Below are 14,066 nucleotides of genomic sequence, written 5' to 3' on the forward strand. Positions count from 1 at the left end.
AACGGCTTACTTTCGAAAAATTTCACGCTTAATTAGTTTTTAAATATGCTTACAAATACTCGTACTTGTAAGTATGTTTTGTTTTGTTTTCTTCTTCTTCATAATAATAATTACTTTTAGAGTTTGGAAAAAAGGCGCAATGTATGATATGCATTTAGTAGTCAGTTGACTTCTTCGGCGACGCGAGCGGTCGTGGAAAAAGAGTTTGTCTCATAACTAATTAGTTAGTAGTATCTCTTATTATAACTATTACTCTTAATTATTAAGAATGAATAACCGTTATCAATTCACCGCTACATAGGTGTGTATGCAGCACAAGTGGCCGTTTGGTTGCTTCATACCAAAACCGGGCAAATCACCAAAATTTCTAGCCGTACAACAAAAACAAAAAACTAAGTTAAACTATAATTAAGCTTTTGAAATACATATTAACAAAATATTATTGGACGGAATATGCATATGCCGACTAATATGTATACAAACTATTTACTTGCATGTATGTATATATGTATGTATGAGTAGCTTGATTTATATGCGTATATTTGAAATGCAACTAGTATTTTGTTGTAATATGTTTTTTGCATGATTTCTTTGAAGTTTTGTTGCCAGTTCAAACTGAATTAAATACCGCTAACGGTAAAGCTAAAACCATAATTTCGCTTAGTGCGAGTTCTCTACACTTTTTTGTTTAAATGTATAGCGTTTACGGTAATTTATGCTGATATTTTTTTGTATAAGTTTGTATGCTCATATTTAGGTAGGTATGTTTGCAAGATAACACTATATATATATAAATATATATGTATGTTAGTATATAAGTTTTTATATAATTTTAACCATTTGAATTTGCTTTGGTATGTCTAGTACTAAACTAAGAAAACAGTAAATTATATAATAGATCAATTAATTAATACAAAAAATTGCAATAAATGTTATATAATGTATATATATATATATTAAATTTTTGTTTAACGCATTTTGTTTGTTTTAGTAAGGACAACTTTGGTAATGAAAAACACATAAAAATTCTACTTCAAAAATACTTTTTTTTTGTTGTTTTTTCGTTTGTAACCTAAGAATGTTTTGAAAATTAGTATGCACAAATATACACATTACACTTGTTTATGTATGTTTGTCATATATTATGCATGCGTATATATGTATGCTTATATATACGGTATATTTGTATATCAACATCTTCTAAAACAACATTACAAATAATCAGCATTATCATCAGCAGCATTATTTGCATTCGATTAGCATTATATTTATGTATATGATGGGCGTAGTTATATATGCATTGCATCAACGCTTGATTTGATATAGATTTGCGCTGCCAAATAAGGTCGTGTTCACAGTGGCGTAGTTTTGGGAGAGTTGCGGCGAGTAAGTTAGGTTTGCGGTTGAAGAAAAATTATTTTAATAAAATTTTTAAATTTTGAATTTTGTTGTATACAAAATACAATTATTTTTGTAAAAATTTGTTTGAGCTTGCGTTTGCAAAAATTATGTAAATATTTTTTTTATTAATTTCTTTAAAGTTTTGAAATAAGTTTTAATATTTTTTTTAATTTGTAAAATAATGTTTGAAAACAATTTTTAATGACCTTTAAACATTTTTTTTTTAACTTTTTTTATTAATCTTTTAGTATTTTTAAACCGTTATTTTAATAATTATTAATATTTTAAAAATATTTAAGATTTTTAAAACAAAATTTAAATAAATTATTTAAAATAATAATTATTGAAATATTGTAATTAATAAATATAGAAATATGTTTTTTTTTAAGTATTGAACAGTTTTGAATATTAAAAATTACTAAAGTATTGTTATTAATATTTTAAAAATATTTAACATTTAAAAAAATTTTAAAAATTATTTAACATTAAAAAAAAAATATTTCAATTACCAAGCTATTGTTATTAATATTTAATAATATTTTAAAAATATTTAATATAAACCAATATAAATTATTTCTAAAACAATATTTCAGTTATTATAATTTTTTTAGAAATGTTTAAATAATATTTTTTCTTTTTTTTAATTTTAAATAATAATTATTTTTTCTAAAATAATGTTTTTAATTTTAAATAATTAAAAAAAAAAATATAAATTTTATAATAATTTTAAATAACATAAAAAAAAAAATATTTTTTGTCTAAATTTTAAATATCTTTTAAAATAATGTTTTAAAAATCCTAAAAAGTTATTAACAAAAAGTTTGAAAAAAAGTTAAAAATTATTAAAAAATATTTTTAAAAATAATTTAGAAATTAAAAACAATTATTAAAAATTATTTAAAAACTATTAGGAAATTTAAAAAATTCAAACACTTTTAAAAAATTTCAAAATATTTCTTTATAATTTTTTAGGAAATTTAAAAAAATCAAACACTTTTAAAAAATTTCAAAATATTTCTTTATAATTTTTAAATGTTATTAAATAATTTTCTAACGAACCTTTCTATTTCCCTATTCTTCGACCAATACTTGCCACAACTCGTCTTGCTGCGTGTCAATTGATCTTTCTTTTTTGCTCCATTTCTTTCTCTTTCTCTATCTCATTCTCTTTCACACGCTTGCTAGTTTTCATCTATGGCTCTCTCTGCTTATTTGGTTTACGCTTCATTTAATTATTTATTATTATTTTTTTTACTTACATCAGTATAAACTTTTACACTACGCAAGATGATATGTCATGATATATATAATATATATTTTTTTTATTAAAATTTACGCCATTTGTAATTCCCGTTATTTTTTTTAACTGTCTGCGGCGTATTTTATGCATGCTTTTGCATTTATGTTTGCTTTAACTGCTGTCATAAATTTGTTGCATTTTGGTTTCAGTTTTCAGTCACGATTACTTTATACAATGTACATAGGTTTGTATGTATGTGTAAGTCGCCTTCGCTATCATTGCTAGCTGTCAGCTGCGATTTTCACCTGTCAGTTAGTGTGGTGGCTGTATCTAGTTGCTGTTGTTGTTCTTGTTGTTTTTTATAAATTGGGCGGAAGTTAGTTTTTAATAAGTATATGTGTATGTAAGTAGTTGTTTTATAGTCCTAGAAGAAAATCGCTATGTTTGCTTTGTTCTGTAGTCTGCAACCAGGTTACATAAAAGTTTTGGTTATGTATAACAGCTAAAATGGGTAGAAAAGCGTTTGTTTTGTAAAGTATAAGTAGTATGCAAGTTTTGTTTTCCGTTTAGTTAGTATGTTAGCTCATTGTTCGATATCCACATATATTGTGGTTTTTGTTGTTCTTATTTGGGTAATTTCGTAACTGTTTTGTCATTCAGCTGCCAGTATCACGCTCACTAACTGCTTAACTGCGACAACTTTCTGCGCAGTCTACTCTCAAGCCTTAATGGCGTTCAGACAGCGCCTTAATTTAGTCAATTAGCAAACTGTCAGCAGTCATACCTAATTTCGGCCGCTTTAAGTGTTGTTCGTAAGCACTTAATATTCGGCTCGTACGCTACTCTGTTGCTTGATTTAAACATACTTTGTTATATATATTTTTGTTTAGAAAATCAATAATTTTGTGTTTTTTTTTTTAGTTTTACTTAAACAATTCGGAAACCTTATGATTTGTTGGTAGTTTCATTTGTTTTTAATTTTTTCATTGTTTTATGACGCTTTTTTTATTTATTTATGTCTCACATAGCCTACTTTTGGTTATTGTTTTTCTTATTATTTTTTTGCGTATTGTTTATTTGAAACTCTAACTCTACTTTGCTTTTTATCAAAATTTCTACATGCTTTACTGCCATTATGCGCACTACTCAGCAGTTTCTGTATTTTTTTCAATAATTATTCCATCATATTTTTATGGCAATAATAAAGATTATAATTTTATAGCTCAATGCATTTAAAAATTTATGATATTTGGGACTCTCCAATTTGTTTTGTTTTTGCAATTTGTTATTTTTTACTTTTGTAATAATTATTAATAATTATGTTTTTTTTATATAATTCTAGAAAGAGAGCTATGTAAAGGGCACATTCGGTTAAGCTATAAATAGTTCTTTATTATTTATGTACTTTTAATTTAATTTTCTTTTATGACAATAAGTTTTTAATACATATTTCTATATATTTACGATTAAAGTCAATTTTTGTAATTATTTATAATTATTATAATTATTTTTGGTTATTGTTGGTAATAAAATGCATTTAAATTTAAAAATATTTCAAAAAATTGCATATATTCTTTTTAAGAAGAGACTAAATAAGCAATTGATGTCTAATATTATCAATTCCTTTCGAGAAAATTAATTTTAGTTTCGAAAATGAAAAATTAATATTTTAAAAATTTGAATATTATTAGTGCAAGTATTGCAAAAAAATATTATTTTTGTAGCAAACTTGGCAAAAATAAAAAAAAAATTTGAAGTAAATTACAAAAAACAAAAATATAAAAAATTATACCAAAAAAAAATTCAAAAAAAAAAAAAAATATTATATTATACAAAAAATTAAAGAAAAATTTAAAAAAATTAAAAGGTATTCTTAATAATTTAAAAAACGCATATATAGTAAATAATTAAAAAAAAATTATTGAAAAAACAATTAAAAATTTTTAATTAAAAAAAAATATATAATATTTGAAAAAAAATTATTGAAGAGTTCAAAAAAAAATTAAAAATATTTCAAAATGCATTTAAAAAAATCCAAATAACTTTTAATTAAAATTTAACACTTTAACAACTAAAAAAAATTATATATTAAAATAAAAATAAAAAGTTTACAAAAATTACAAAAAAAAACTCAAAATGCATTTAAAAATTGCAAATAACTTTTAATTAGTGTTTTCACATATTTTTTTGAAATTGCTTTAATTTTCTTTAACTGTCATATGTTTCCAAACTGTACTACACTATGCTCACACACATAGCAGTATAGTACATATGTATGTGTTTGTATGAATTTTATTATTTACTAACATTTTTCATTTATGTATAATTTACTTATATTTGGTATGTTTTTCTTAGATATTTTCTAAATATGCTGTTTTCCTCCACGCGCGTGGCATGACAAGTCTGTTGCCTGCTGCGCTACGTACGCTTGTTACACTTACACTCTCTGTGTTTAGCCCCTGTTGCATGCTGTATAAACTCAAATTGTCGCTGATTTTGACGCAATTGTTTGTATTTGTTGCTATTGTTATTGTTGTTGCTGTTGGTTTTGTGCCATACTCCCACACGCAAGCTTGGTGATCGCATTTTATGCTTGTTGTTATTGTTGTTGTTGCATTTAGCGGCATTTACACTAGTAACTGTAATTGCCATCGACGAAGTTGTCGTACTATGCCGCGATGTGTGTTGTTGCCGGCAAAACGTAGGAGTAGATGCCAGCTGCCGCTGCCGCTCCTGGTGTGGCACCCGAAATGAGTGTTGTTGGTATGTGATGTGTGGCGGCTAATGTGGCGGCGGCAGCTGCTGCGTAATGTTGTTGCTGCTGCTGTTGCTGGTGTTGGTGGTTAAGATGCGTTGAAAGTGTCGCTGCGTTTGTTTGTTGCTGTTGTTGTTGCTGCTGTTGGTAGTGCGCTGTATAATGCTGATGTTGTTGCGTTTGTTGCTGCTGCTGCTGATGCAGTTGTTGTTGTTGTTGTTGATGCTGATGTGCTGCCGCTGCTGTTGTAACGGGTCAAGTCGGTGTTGTCATTAAAAATTGATGATGTTGCAAGTCGCGTTCGGCCTTTTTATTCAATAAATCATGCCTTGATTCCATACCCGCTCCTCTGTAATATGAAATGGTGGCAATTTAAAACCAAATGCTAGTGGAATATTTTCTATTATTTATAAGCAATTTTGTAGTAAGACTGTGTGTGTTAGTAGAGCTTTTGAAGCGCTAAGCTGGAACTATGTACAGTTATATGTTGGGTTGAATTTAAATTAATAATGTATTATAAGTACGTATATATATATCTGTATATATATTTGTCTAAATAAGTGGATATAAGAACTAAAAAAATAACAACAATAAAGCTTTTTTCGCAATATGTGCTTTTATGGTGAGCTTTTTGCTAAGATGTATATGCTTTGCGCCATATTTTATACCACATGCGAGCTTTACATATAAATATTGTTATATAAGAGATATAATTTTAGTGAAAATTTCCAAGCTTATTAAAAATAAGGTTTTGTTGCTTTTGGAAATATCTATACTATATATGTACTTATGTATCATGAATTCTAAATACGTCATATTAAGTAAGAATTTTTTATAAAAAAAAAGTTACTGAGATGACCGAGGTAGGGTGCACGAACATATTCAGAGCTGCTTCATAACAGCCGATGGATTTTATGAGAATCTTTAGAAGAGCAAAAAATCTTTCTAAGGTTTGCTTCTATCCACAAAGTACCGATTACACTCAGAGGGAAGCTTTTTATATTTCTCGCAAGCTTGGATAGATTAACTATTATACTAAAACATACTATATATTATGTTATAAAAATTGGTTTATTATATTAAGTTCTCATTAATGGGCTTTACGTTAAATATAATTTTTCTCATTTTTAAAACGTTTTTTTTTTAAGCTTCTTAAGGTTATTGAATAAGCTCTCGATAAAAGCTTTACGCAAGCCAGTTAGAAAGCTCTATATTTTCGAAAGTTAGTGAGCGAGTTTTATTTTTAGATTTTCTGTTATGAAATATCTTAATATAAATGTTGTAATATTTCCAAAATCTACTTATTTATCAGCAATTTTTTAAGCTTGTGCCAATAACGACGTTGACCTATTTGGTTCATTTATACTATTTTTGAATATTTTTTTCCCAATATTTTAGAGTATATATTTTTACTCTCTACCGTCTATGAAGTGAGCGTTAAAATATATTTTCACGAAATGGGTAGCACTTTGTATTAAAGGGTGATTTTTTAAGAGCTTGATAACTTTTTTTTAAAAAAAAACGCATAAAATTTGCAAAATCTCATCGGTTCTTTATTTGAAACGTTAGATTGGTTCATGACATTTACTTTTTGAAGATAATTTCATTTAAATGTTGACCGCGGCTGCGTCTTAGGTGGTCCATTCGGAAAGTCCAATTTTGGGCAACTTTTTCGAGCATTTCGGCCGGAATAGCCCGAATTTCTTCGGAAATGTTGTCTTCCAAAGCTGGAATAGTTGCTGGCTTATTTCTGTAGACTTTAGACTTGACGTAGCCCCACAAAAAATAGTCTAAAGGCGTTAAATCGCATGATCTTGGTGGCCAACTTACGGGTCCATTTCTTGAGATGAATTGTTGTCCGAAGTTTTCCCTCAAAATGGCCATAGAATCGCGAGCTGTGTGGCATGTAGCGCCATCTTGTTGAAACCACATGTCAACCAAGTTCAGTTCTTCCATTTTTGGCAACAAAAAGTTTGTTAGCATCGAACGATAGCGATCGCCATTCACCGTAACGTTGCGTCCAACAGCATCTTTGAAAAAATACGGTCCAATGATTCCACCAGCGTACAAACCACACCAAACAGTGCATTTTTCGGGATGCATGGGCAGTTCTTGAACGGCTTCTGGTTGCTCTTCACCCCAAATGCGGCAATTTTGCTTATTTACGTAGCCATTCAACCAGAAATGAGCCTCATCGCTGAACAAAATTTGTCGATAAAAAACATTTCGAACCGAACACTGATTTTGGTAATAAAATTCAATGATTTGCAAGCGTTGCTCGTTAGTAAGTCTATTCATGATGAAATGTCAAAGCATACTGAGCATCTTTTTCTTTGACACCATGTCTGAAATCCCACGTGATCTGTCAAATACTAATGCATGAAAATCCTAACCTCAAAAAAATCACCCGTTGTTAGTGTATTTTTAGCGAAAAGCTAATAGCAAGCGCTATTTCCAACATTATATGGTTGGTGTAAAGTTCACAAAGTGAGCCATCAGTGTAATATGTGAAAAAAAGTAGACGAGCAGAGCAACAACGCAGGTGGTATGTGCTAATGAGTGCTTGGTACCCAGTAGGAAAATATTAAAAACAAGTAAGAGCCACGTTTGGGTATAACCGAACATTTCACATTCTTACAACTTTCAGGGATTAAAGCCAGGAGAGTACCTTTATGTACATAAGGCTTGTTAGTTATATGGGGTCTAGGGCGTGTTTTCGCCCGATTTTATACATTCTAAGCGCAATTATGCATCGTTATAAGAAAAACATGATCTCTCAATTTTATTAAGATAACTCATATATTGGCCGAGATATGCGGTATAAAGGCACCCCCAAAATCGAACATCTTCATATTAAATATATGGAGACTCAAGGAAGTATCAACCCGATTCAACCCATTTTTGTCATACAGACTTACTGCTATCAGGAAAGGATTTACTCTGAATTTTTATTATATATCTCACAAATTGACTGAAATTTTCGGTAAAAAGTCAACTATAGGCACTGAGGTCCAAATAATCTGTACCTAGGGGCTTAAACAGTTTTATTTATATTAGAACAATTTTTGGTCAAAAGCTGGCATATTTTAAAGGAATTATTCGTGCAAAGTTTTATCCCGTTATATTAATATCTTCTTGATTTTTGTACTGGAAAGTGAACGAATCAAGTGGAATTGAAATGGTGTTATATGAGAAGTAGGCGTGGCTGCAGTTCGATTTCGCCCATTTTCACACTGCAATAGTAGAATGTGAGAATAATTTCACGCAGCAAATTTTGTTGAAATCGGTTGAGCGCGTTCCGAGATATGTGATTTCGTAAATTTTTGGCAACGGTTTTGTAGTAACGAATTTTCGTTGAGAAAACTTAGTTTTCATAATTAGTCATCATTTTCTCACAACCATGAAACTTTATTTGGGTTTTCGTTACCTTAACCGTCAAACCGAAATTCAACAAAATTTCCTACAGGGTATGCGCATATAACTTTATGCAGCTTTTTGCATGTACGCCACTTAAACTATTAAACTTGTTTATCGTAATTCGCGCTATCGCTGAGCAAGCACTTGTCTCATCCCGCGCTTGGCCAAAGTTTCACCTTTCGCGCAAATTGATTCCGACACCCAAGGGACGAGGTCGCTGCCGCCATGCCAATATGGTAGCGCAATATGTACACACGTCTATTTGTACGAGTAATGCTGGAAATTTTACTGTCTAGCGGTTTTCTACACTTTGCACTTTTTACGTTTTTTCACAAGCGGAAAGCTTGCATACACACTAACTGTATACATTTTCGCACACGCCTCAGCGTTAAATCTATGGTATGTGTGGCATGTGTATGTGTGTTGGTGAACTGTTGGTTTGTGGTGAAACCACAATCATAACAATTGAGCGCCGCTGTGGCCGAACCCAGAAGGGTTAACTGCCGCCATGAATATATGTCTGCACATACATATGTGTGGTGTATATGTGTGTGGGTGTGTGGCAATATAAATATGGCGCAGGCGACGAGGCGCTGCTAAGTCAGCTAAGAATCTATTGGTGTAAATGCAAACAAATGCGCGTGCGGCAAAGTGTGGGGCGCACAAACTTGCTGCATTTTTTATAAAGTTTTTGTGCAAATTGAAAAACAAATTTATATGGTACCTACTTTGGTATTTTAAAAACGTATCAAACATAAAATAGCGGTAAAGTGGTAAAATGCTTGTAAATGCGTGTGCACACTAACGGTTAACGCTGTTGGCCATTAGCGGCGTTTTTTTAGTGCACACATATACTAGTTGCTCGGTGTTATTTGTATTAAGTGCATACTTTCAGGCGTTGCAGCGTCGCTCTTTTTATTTTATCTGTATGTATTTATTTAACGCTATAAAGGAATTGCTCGCATTTACGTTTCGACTTAGTGCCGGTGGTTAAGGGCGCTGCGACGTGCGTTTGGCTCGCTCTACCTCCGCGTAGCGAATTTAAATCAGCAGCCAATGCAGAGGCAGATTAGTGAGGTGGTAGGTGTGCGGCGCATTAGCATTCCAATTACTTGCATTACCTAGGACTTTAGGTGTATTTGCAAAGTCAAGCGTTGGTAGAGATATTGTTGAATAAAGGGATACTTTTGTTTTAGAAATTTGATATTTGAAAAGGAAGAGGAGTGCGTACTGGGAACATTTCAAAAAGCAAAAATGATAAAAATTCCAAAATAATTTTTTGTTTTGCTTTTTCAATTACGATTTCACATTAGATCTTTTATGTAAGGTAATCTTTGATACAAAAAGTGCCTGCTTCAATTAACTCAATAATATCATATTCTGACTCTTTTTCAGAGCTCTTTTTTTCGCAAGTGTATTACGATTCTGGTTGCAATCGAATAACGAAGTCCAGAAAGCACAAAGATATCGTCGATATTCGCAAAGAATGTTTCGTCGAAATAAAATACAAAGTACGAAGTCAGGCTTTTTCGGATTAGACAAAGGTTTCCAAAGTAACCTTCCATAAGGAATATTGCGACAGAACATATTCAATAATTTTACAGTCATTGAACAAACAGCATCATGCTTCTTCATTGTGTTGAAAATGTCAAATTTAGTACCGAAAATTGATGATTTTTTATTACCATACGAAGAAAAGTGCTGCAGAGTCGCATCGAATGCTTGTCGAGGCATATGGTGATCATGTTCTCTCAGTAAAAACACACAAAATATGGTTTCAACGATTCAGATGATTTCGATGTGAGAAATGAAGAACGGCGAAGACCACCATTACCGAACTACAAGCAATATTGGATGAAGATGATACTTTGAGTTAAAAGCAAAGAACAGTGATATTAAATGTTGCAAAACAAAGAATTTCAGATCATTTTAAATCTTTAAAAAAGATGCAAAAGTGTGAAAAATGGTTGCCATAGGAATTGAATGAAAGACAAATGGAAAACCGAAATTGCATTTATGAAATTTTGCTTCGAAGGCACATAGAAAATTTAAAAATTTTAAAATTTATTTTAAAAATCTTAAACGAACAAAATCATGGGTTAATCCGCGAGAACCATTTACATCGACTGCAAAACACATCGATTTAGTAAGTTTCAAGTTTGGTAGGATCAGAAGTGTGGGATATTTTAAGAGCTTCTAAAACCTGGTTAAGATGTTAATACTAATCGCTGCAAATATCAGTTTAAAGCATGTGTTGATCGAAAAACTACCAAACTGAGCCAGAAGCACACAAAGCAAAATCGATTCCGGATACAACCGTACTTGGATGGGAGTTGCTACCACACAAGCCGTATTCACCAGCAGTGCTTCGTCACTCACAGCGCATGTTTTTCTTAATGCCCCTTGCAACATAACAATCTTCAAATTTCAAATTAAATACATTATATGTTCAATTGACAGCGTTTTTGAAAAATAATGGTCCGTTCACAGAATTTCTTTCAGAAAATTTAATCTGTTGAAGAATTCGCTCGAATTGATATGAAATCTTCTGTTCTCGACAAACCGTGCTTATTGAGGGAGCCAGTAAAAGAGGGATAATGTTTAAGGACTGAGTAGAGTGGGACTTGATGCTTTGCAAAGTTTGAAAAACGAAGAAATAATGGATAAAGCAGACAAAATCGTTTATGCAGTATTATGCCATTCATATACTATATTCCTCGCGCTGCTTGACAGTATAATAAAAACGAAGCGAGAAAGGCTAGGGTATGTCAGAATGAACGTTTCCTTGCTTTCCTCATAAAAACGGCGACTGCTGATTGACAAAGCGTAAAAAGTTCAGCGCTGGGTCACATTTGGCTCTACTTTACTTAGCTACGTCTCCACGCTCTCCGCGTTCTGAACGAATTCATACAAAAGCATTGACATTTTCTGTCAAAGCCAACGTCTGAAGCAAAGCAAAAGATGTAAAGGAATAAGCCATAAACGTTGGTTTGAATTCTTAAGAACGTTTTCTGAATCTCTGGTGAGTAGTATTCTATAAGTTAAGTTCTGGTTACAAAAATGTGCTATATCGAAGAAGAAGTTTTGGTTGAGTTAACCTTTTTTTAAGCCAGAACTTAACTGACGGATGGAGAACGGCTCTTAGCGAATTTGCCTTTGCTAGTAGTAACTGATCAACATACGGTAATAATACGGTTTTCTCGGGTTTAATCTAATTGTAATCTCTCAGCGTATTTTTGTTTTGCAAAGATGTGAACTCTTAAACTTCAGCCGCTTAGAAAAGCTTACAAGCCCAAACAATTGGCTAGCTAAGTGCTGTAAAGTTCTTAAATAGTATATGGTGTATCTGGAAGCAATTCAGCTAACTGTTAACGCGTTAGTGAGTTCAAGTACAAGTAATCTAAGGGTTAAGCTATTAATACTTCCTTATTATATAACAGAATTTTATATTAAATACCAAAAGTTATAAAAACGAAAATTGTTGCATGTAAAATTGTGGATCAAGCATTTTTTCAATTTTTACGCAAAAATAATTTGTCATATATTAAGGTATGAATATACATTCGTATAATATTTATAACAATAATATAAGTTGAAAATACTTTGCATAATACGAAATGCTAATAAAGTGAGTAAATCTTGAATAAATATAGCTAAATAATTAAAAATTATGACAATAGGCAGGCAATTAAAGAAAAACTAAAGCGAAACACTAGAAACTAAAGATAATTATGTAGTGAAAGTCATCGAAGTGACCCTCGACAACCAATACGTACGTCTCTAAAGAGATGATTTTGGTGCTGAGTTGGATGAAGTTGGTGCTGTAGTGAGTTTACAACAACAGTAGGCGGTGGTAGTGCGGTAGAACGATTGTGCACAATATTACTGTTATTACTGTTAATGTTATTGTTATTGTTATTATTGATATTATTGATATTAATGCCGTTATTATTATTTAGATTAGTAGTGCTGGTGGTGTTGTTCAAATTATTCGTGCTGTTGGTGCTAGTAAAAATGGTGGCCAACGATGGACCCACTGCTGACATGGCCTGCAAACCGCCGCCAGCTGCTGGATAGGCAACAGCCGTTGCAGTGCCACCATTTGCGGTGATAAAATGTTGTGCCGGCAAGATGGCCTGCTGTTGCATAACGCCGGCCGTTTGCAATATTGCTTGCTGTTGTTGTTGTTGCTGTTGCACTTGTTGTTGTATTGCCTGATGTTGCTGCTGCTGCTGTTGTTGCTGCTGTGCATAGCCATTGAGGATGATCAGCTGCGGCTGTGGCGGCTGATTGCTGATAACCGTCATAGCGGTACCGGCGGGGCTGAGCGCCGTCAAATTGTTGGCCGAAAGCAATTGTGTGGCGTTCATGACATTGGCCGCCTTCTGCATAGCCAATGCTTCATTGTTGTTGATATTGTTGTGGTTGTTGTTGTTGTGCTTGGCACTGCCACCGCCGGTGGCATTGTCATTGATCATTTTGGTTTTAGCAAATTCTATGCGTATCGAACCGCGGTCGGAGGATAGTAAATATTTACCCTGCAATTGCTGCATTGCTGTTGCAGCGCTAACGGTATCTTTGAACTCAATAAATGCAACGGGATGATTGGCATTGCTGCTGCTGTTACTGTTGTTGTTGCCAGCTCCGTGATAATTAGCTATGGCTGTTGCATTAGAATTGGTAGAAGTGGTGCTTGTGTTGGTGGCATTGGTGATGGTGGAAGTAGTAGTAGTAGTAGTAGAAGTAGAAGTGAGATTGTGCGAACCTTTTGTGTGCATTCGGAGGCGACAAAAGCCAGGCATACTGTGTGTGTGCAATTGTTCAATAATTAAGTAACAAATTATACATATTTGTAAATACAATAAATATATATATTTATATGTATGCTTGGTACAGTATATGCATGTATGTAAGTAAATAGTAGTATTGTAATAGTTTAATTTATTTTACAGATATATAGAATGTATTTTATACTTTATATTTTATTTATTTTTAAATGAATGAAGAGAGTTCTGTGTATGAAAGGTATTAAGTCTCAAAAGATATGGTCTGTCTGCATCTGTGCATCATAATTATAATGAGAGTATGTGTATAGCTTTTGGTTTTTATAAATTTCCATGAAAGTAAGCTGAAGTGAATAACAAAATAAGAAAAAAAAATATTAACTTTGATTGCAACGAAGCTAGGGACCCTTTTAGACCCTTCGCAAATAAGGAAGTTTTCATATAACAAACTGATTGCCATTGTTCAGTT

The 14,066-nt window shown here is 31.8% G+C and overlaps 1 protein-coding gene across 1 annotated transcript in view; it reads right to left on the minus strand.

Moving 5' to 3' along the window:
- Positions 1-4,814: 4,814 nt before the first annotated feature.
- Positions 4,815-14,066, minus strand: part of LOC105230975 (protein couch potato) — a 153,958-nt gene continuing 144,706 nt past the window's right edge. The window contains exons 10-11 of the mRNA XM_049447073.1: positions 12,590-13,616; positions 4,815-5,745 (exon numbers count right to left, since the gene is read on the minus strand). Of these exons, the coding sequence (XP_049303030.1) occupies positions 5,719-5,745; positions 12,590-13,616 (1,054 nt within the window). The 3' untranslated portion in view covers positions 4,815-5,718. The remainder of the gene's footprint in view (positions 5,746-12,589; positions 13,617-14,066) is intronic.

Source organism: Bactrocera dorsalis, chromosome 2, assembly GCF_023373825.1.
Source record: "Bactrocera dorsalis isolate Fly_Bdor chromosome 2, ASM2337382v1, whole genome shotgun sequence".
Classification (NCBI taxonomy): Eukaryota; Metazoa; Arthropoda; class Insecta; order Diptera; family Tephritidae; genus Bactrocera; species Bactrocera dorsalis.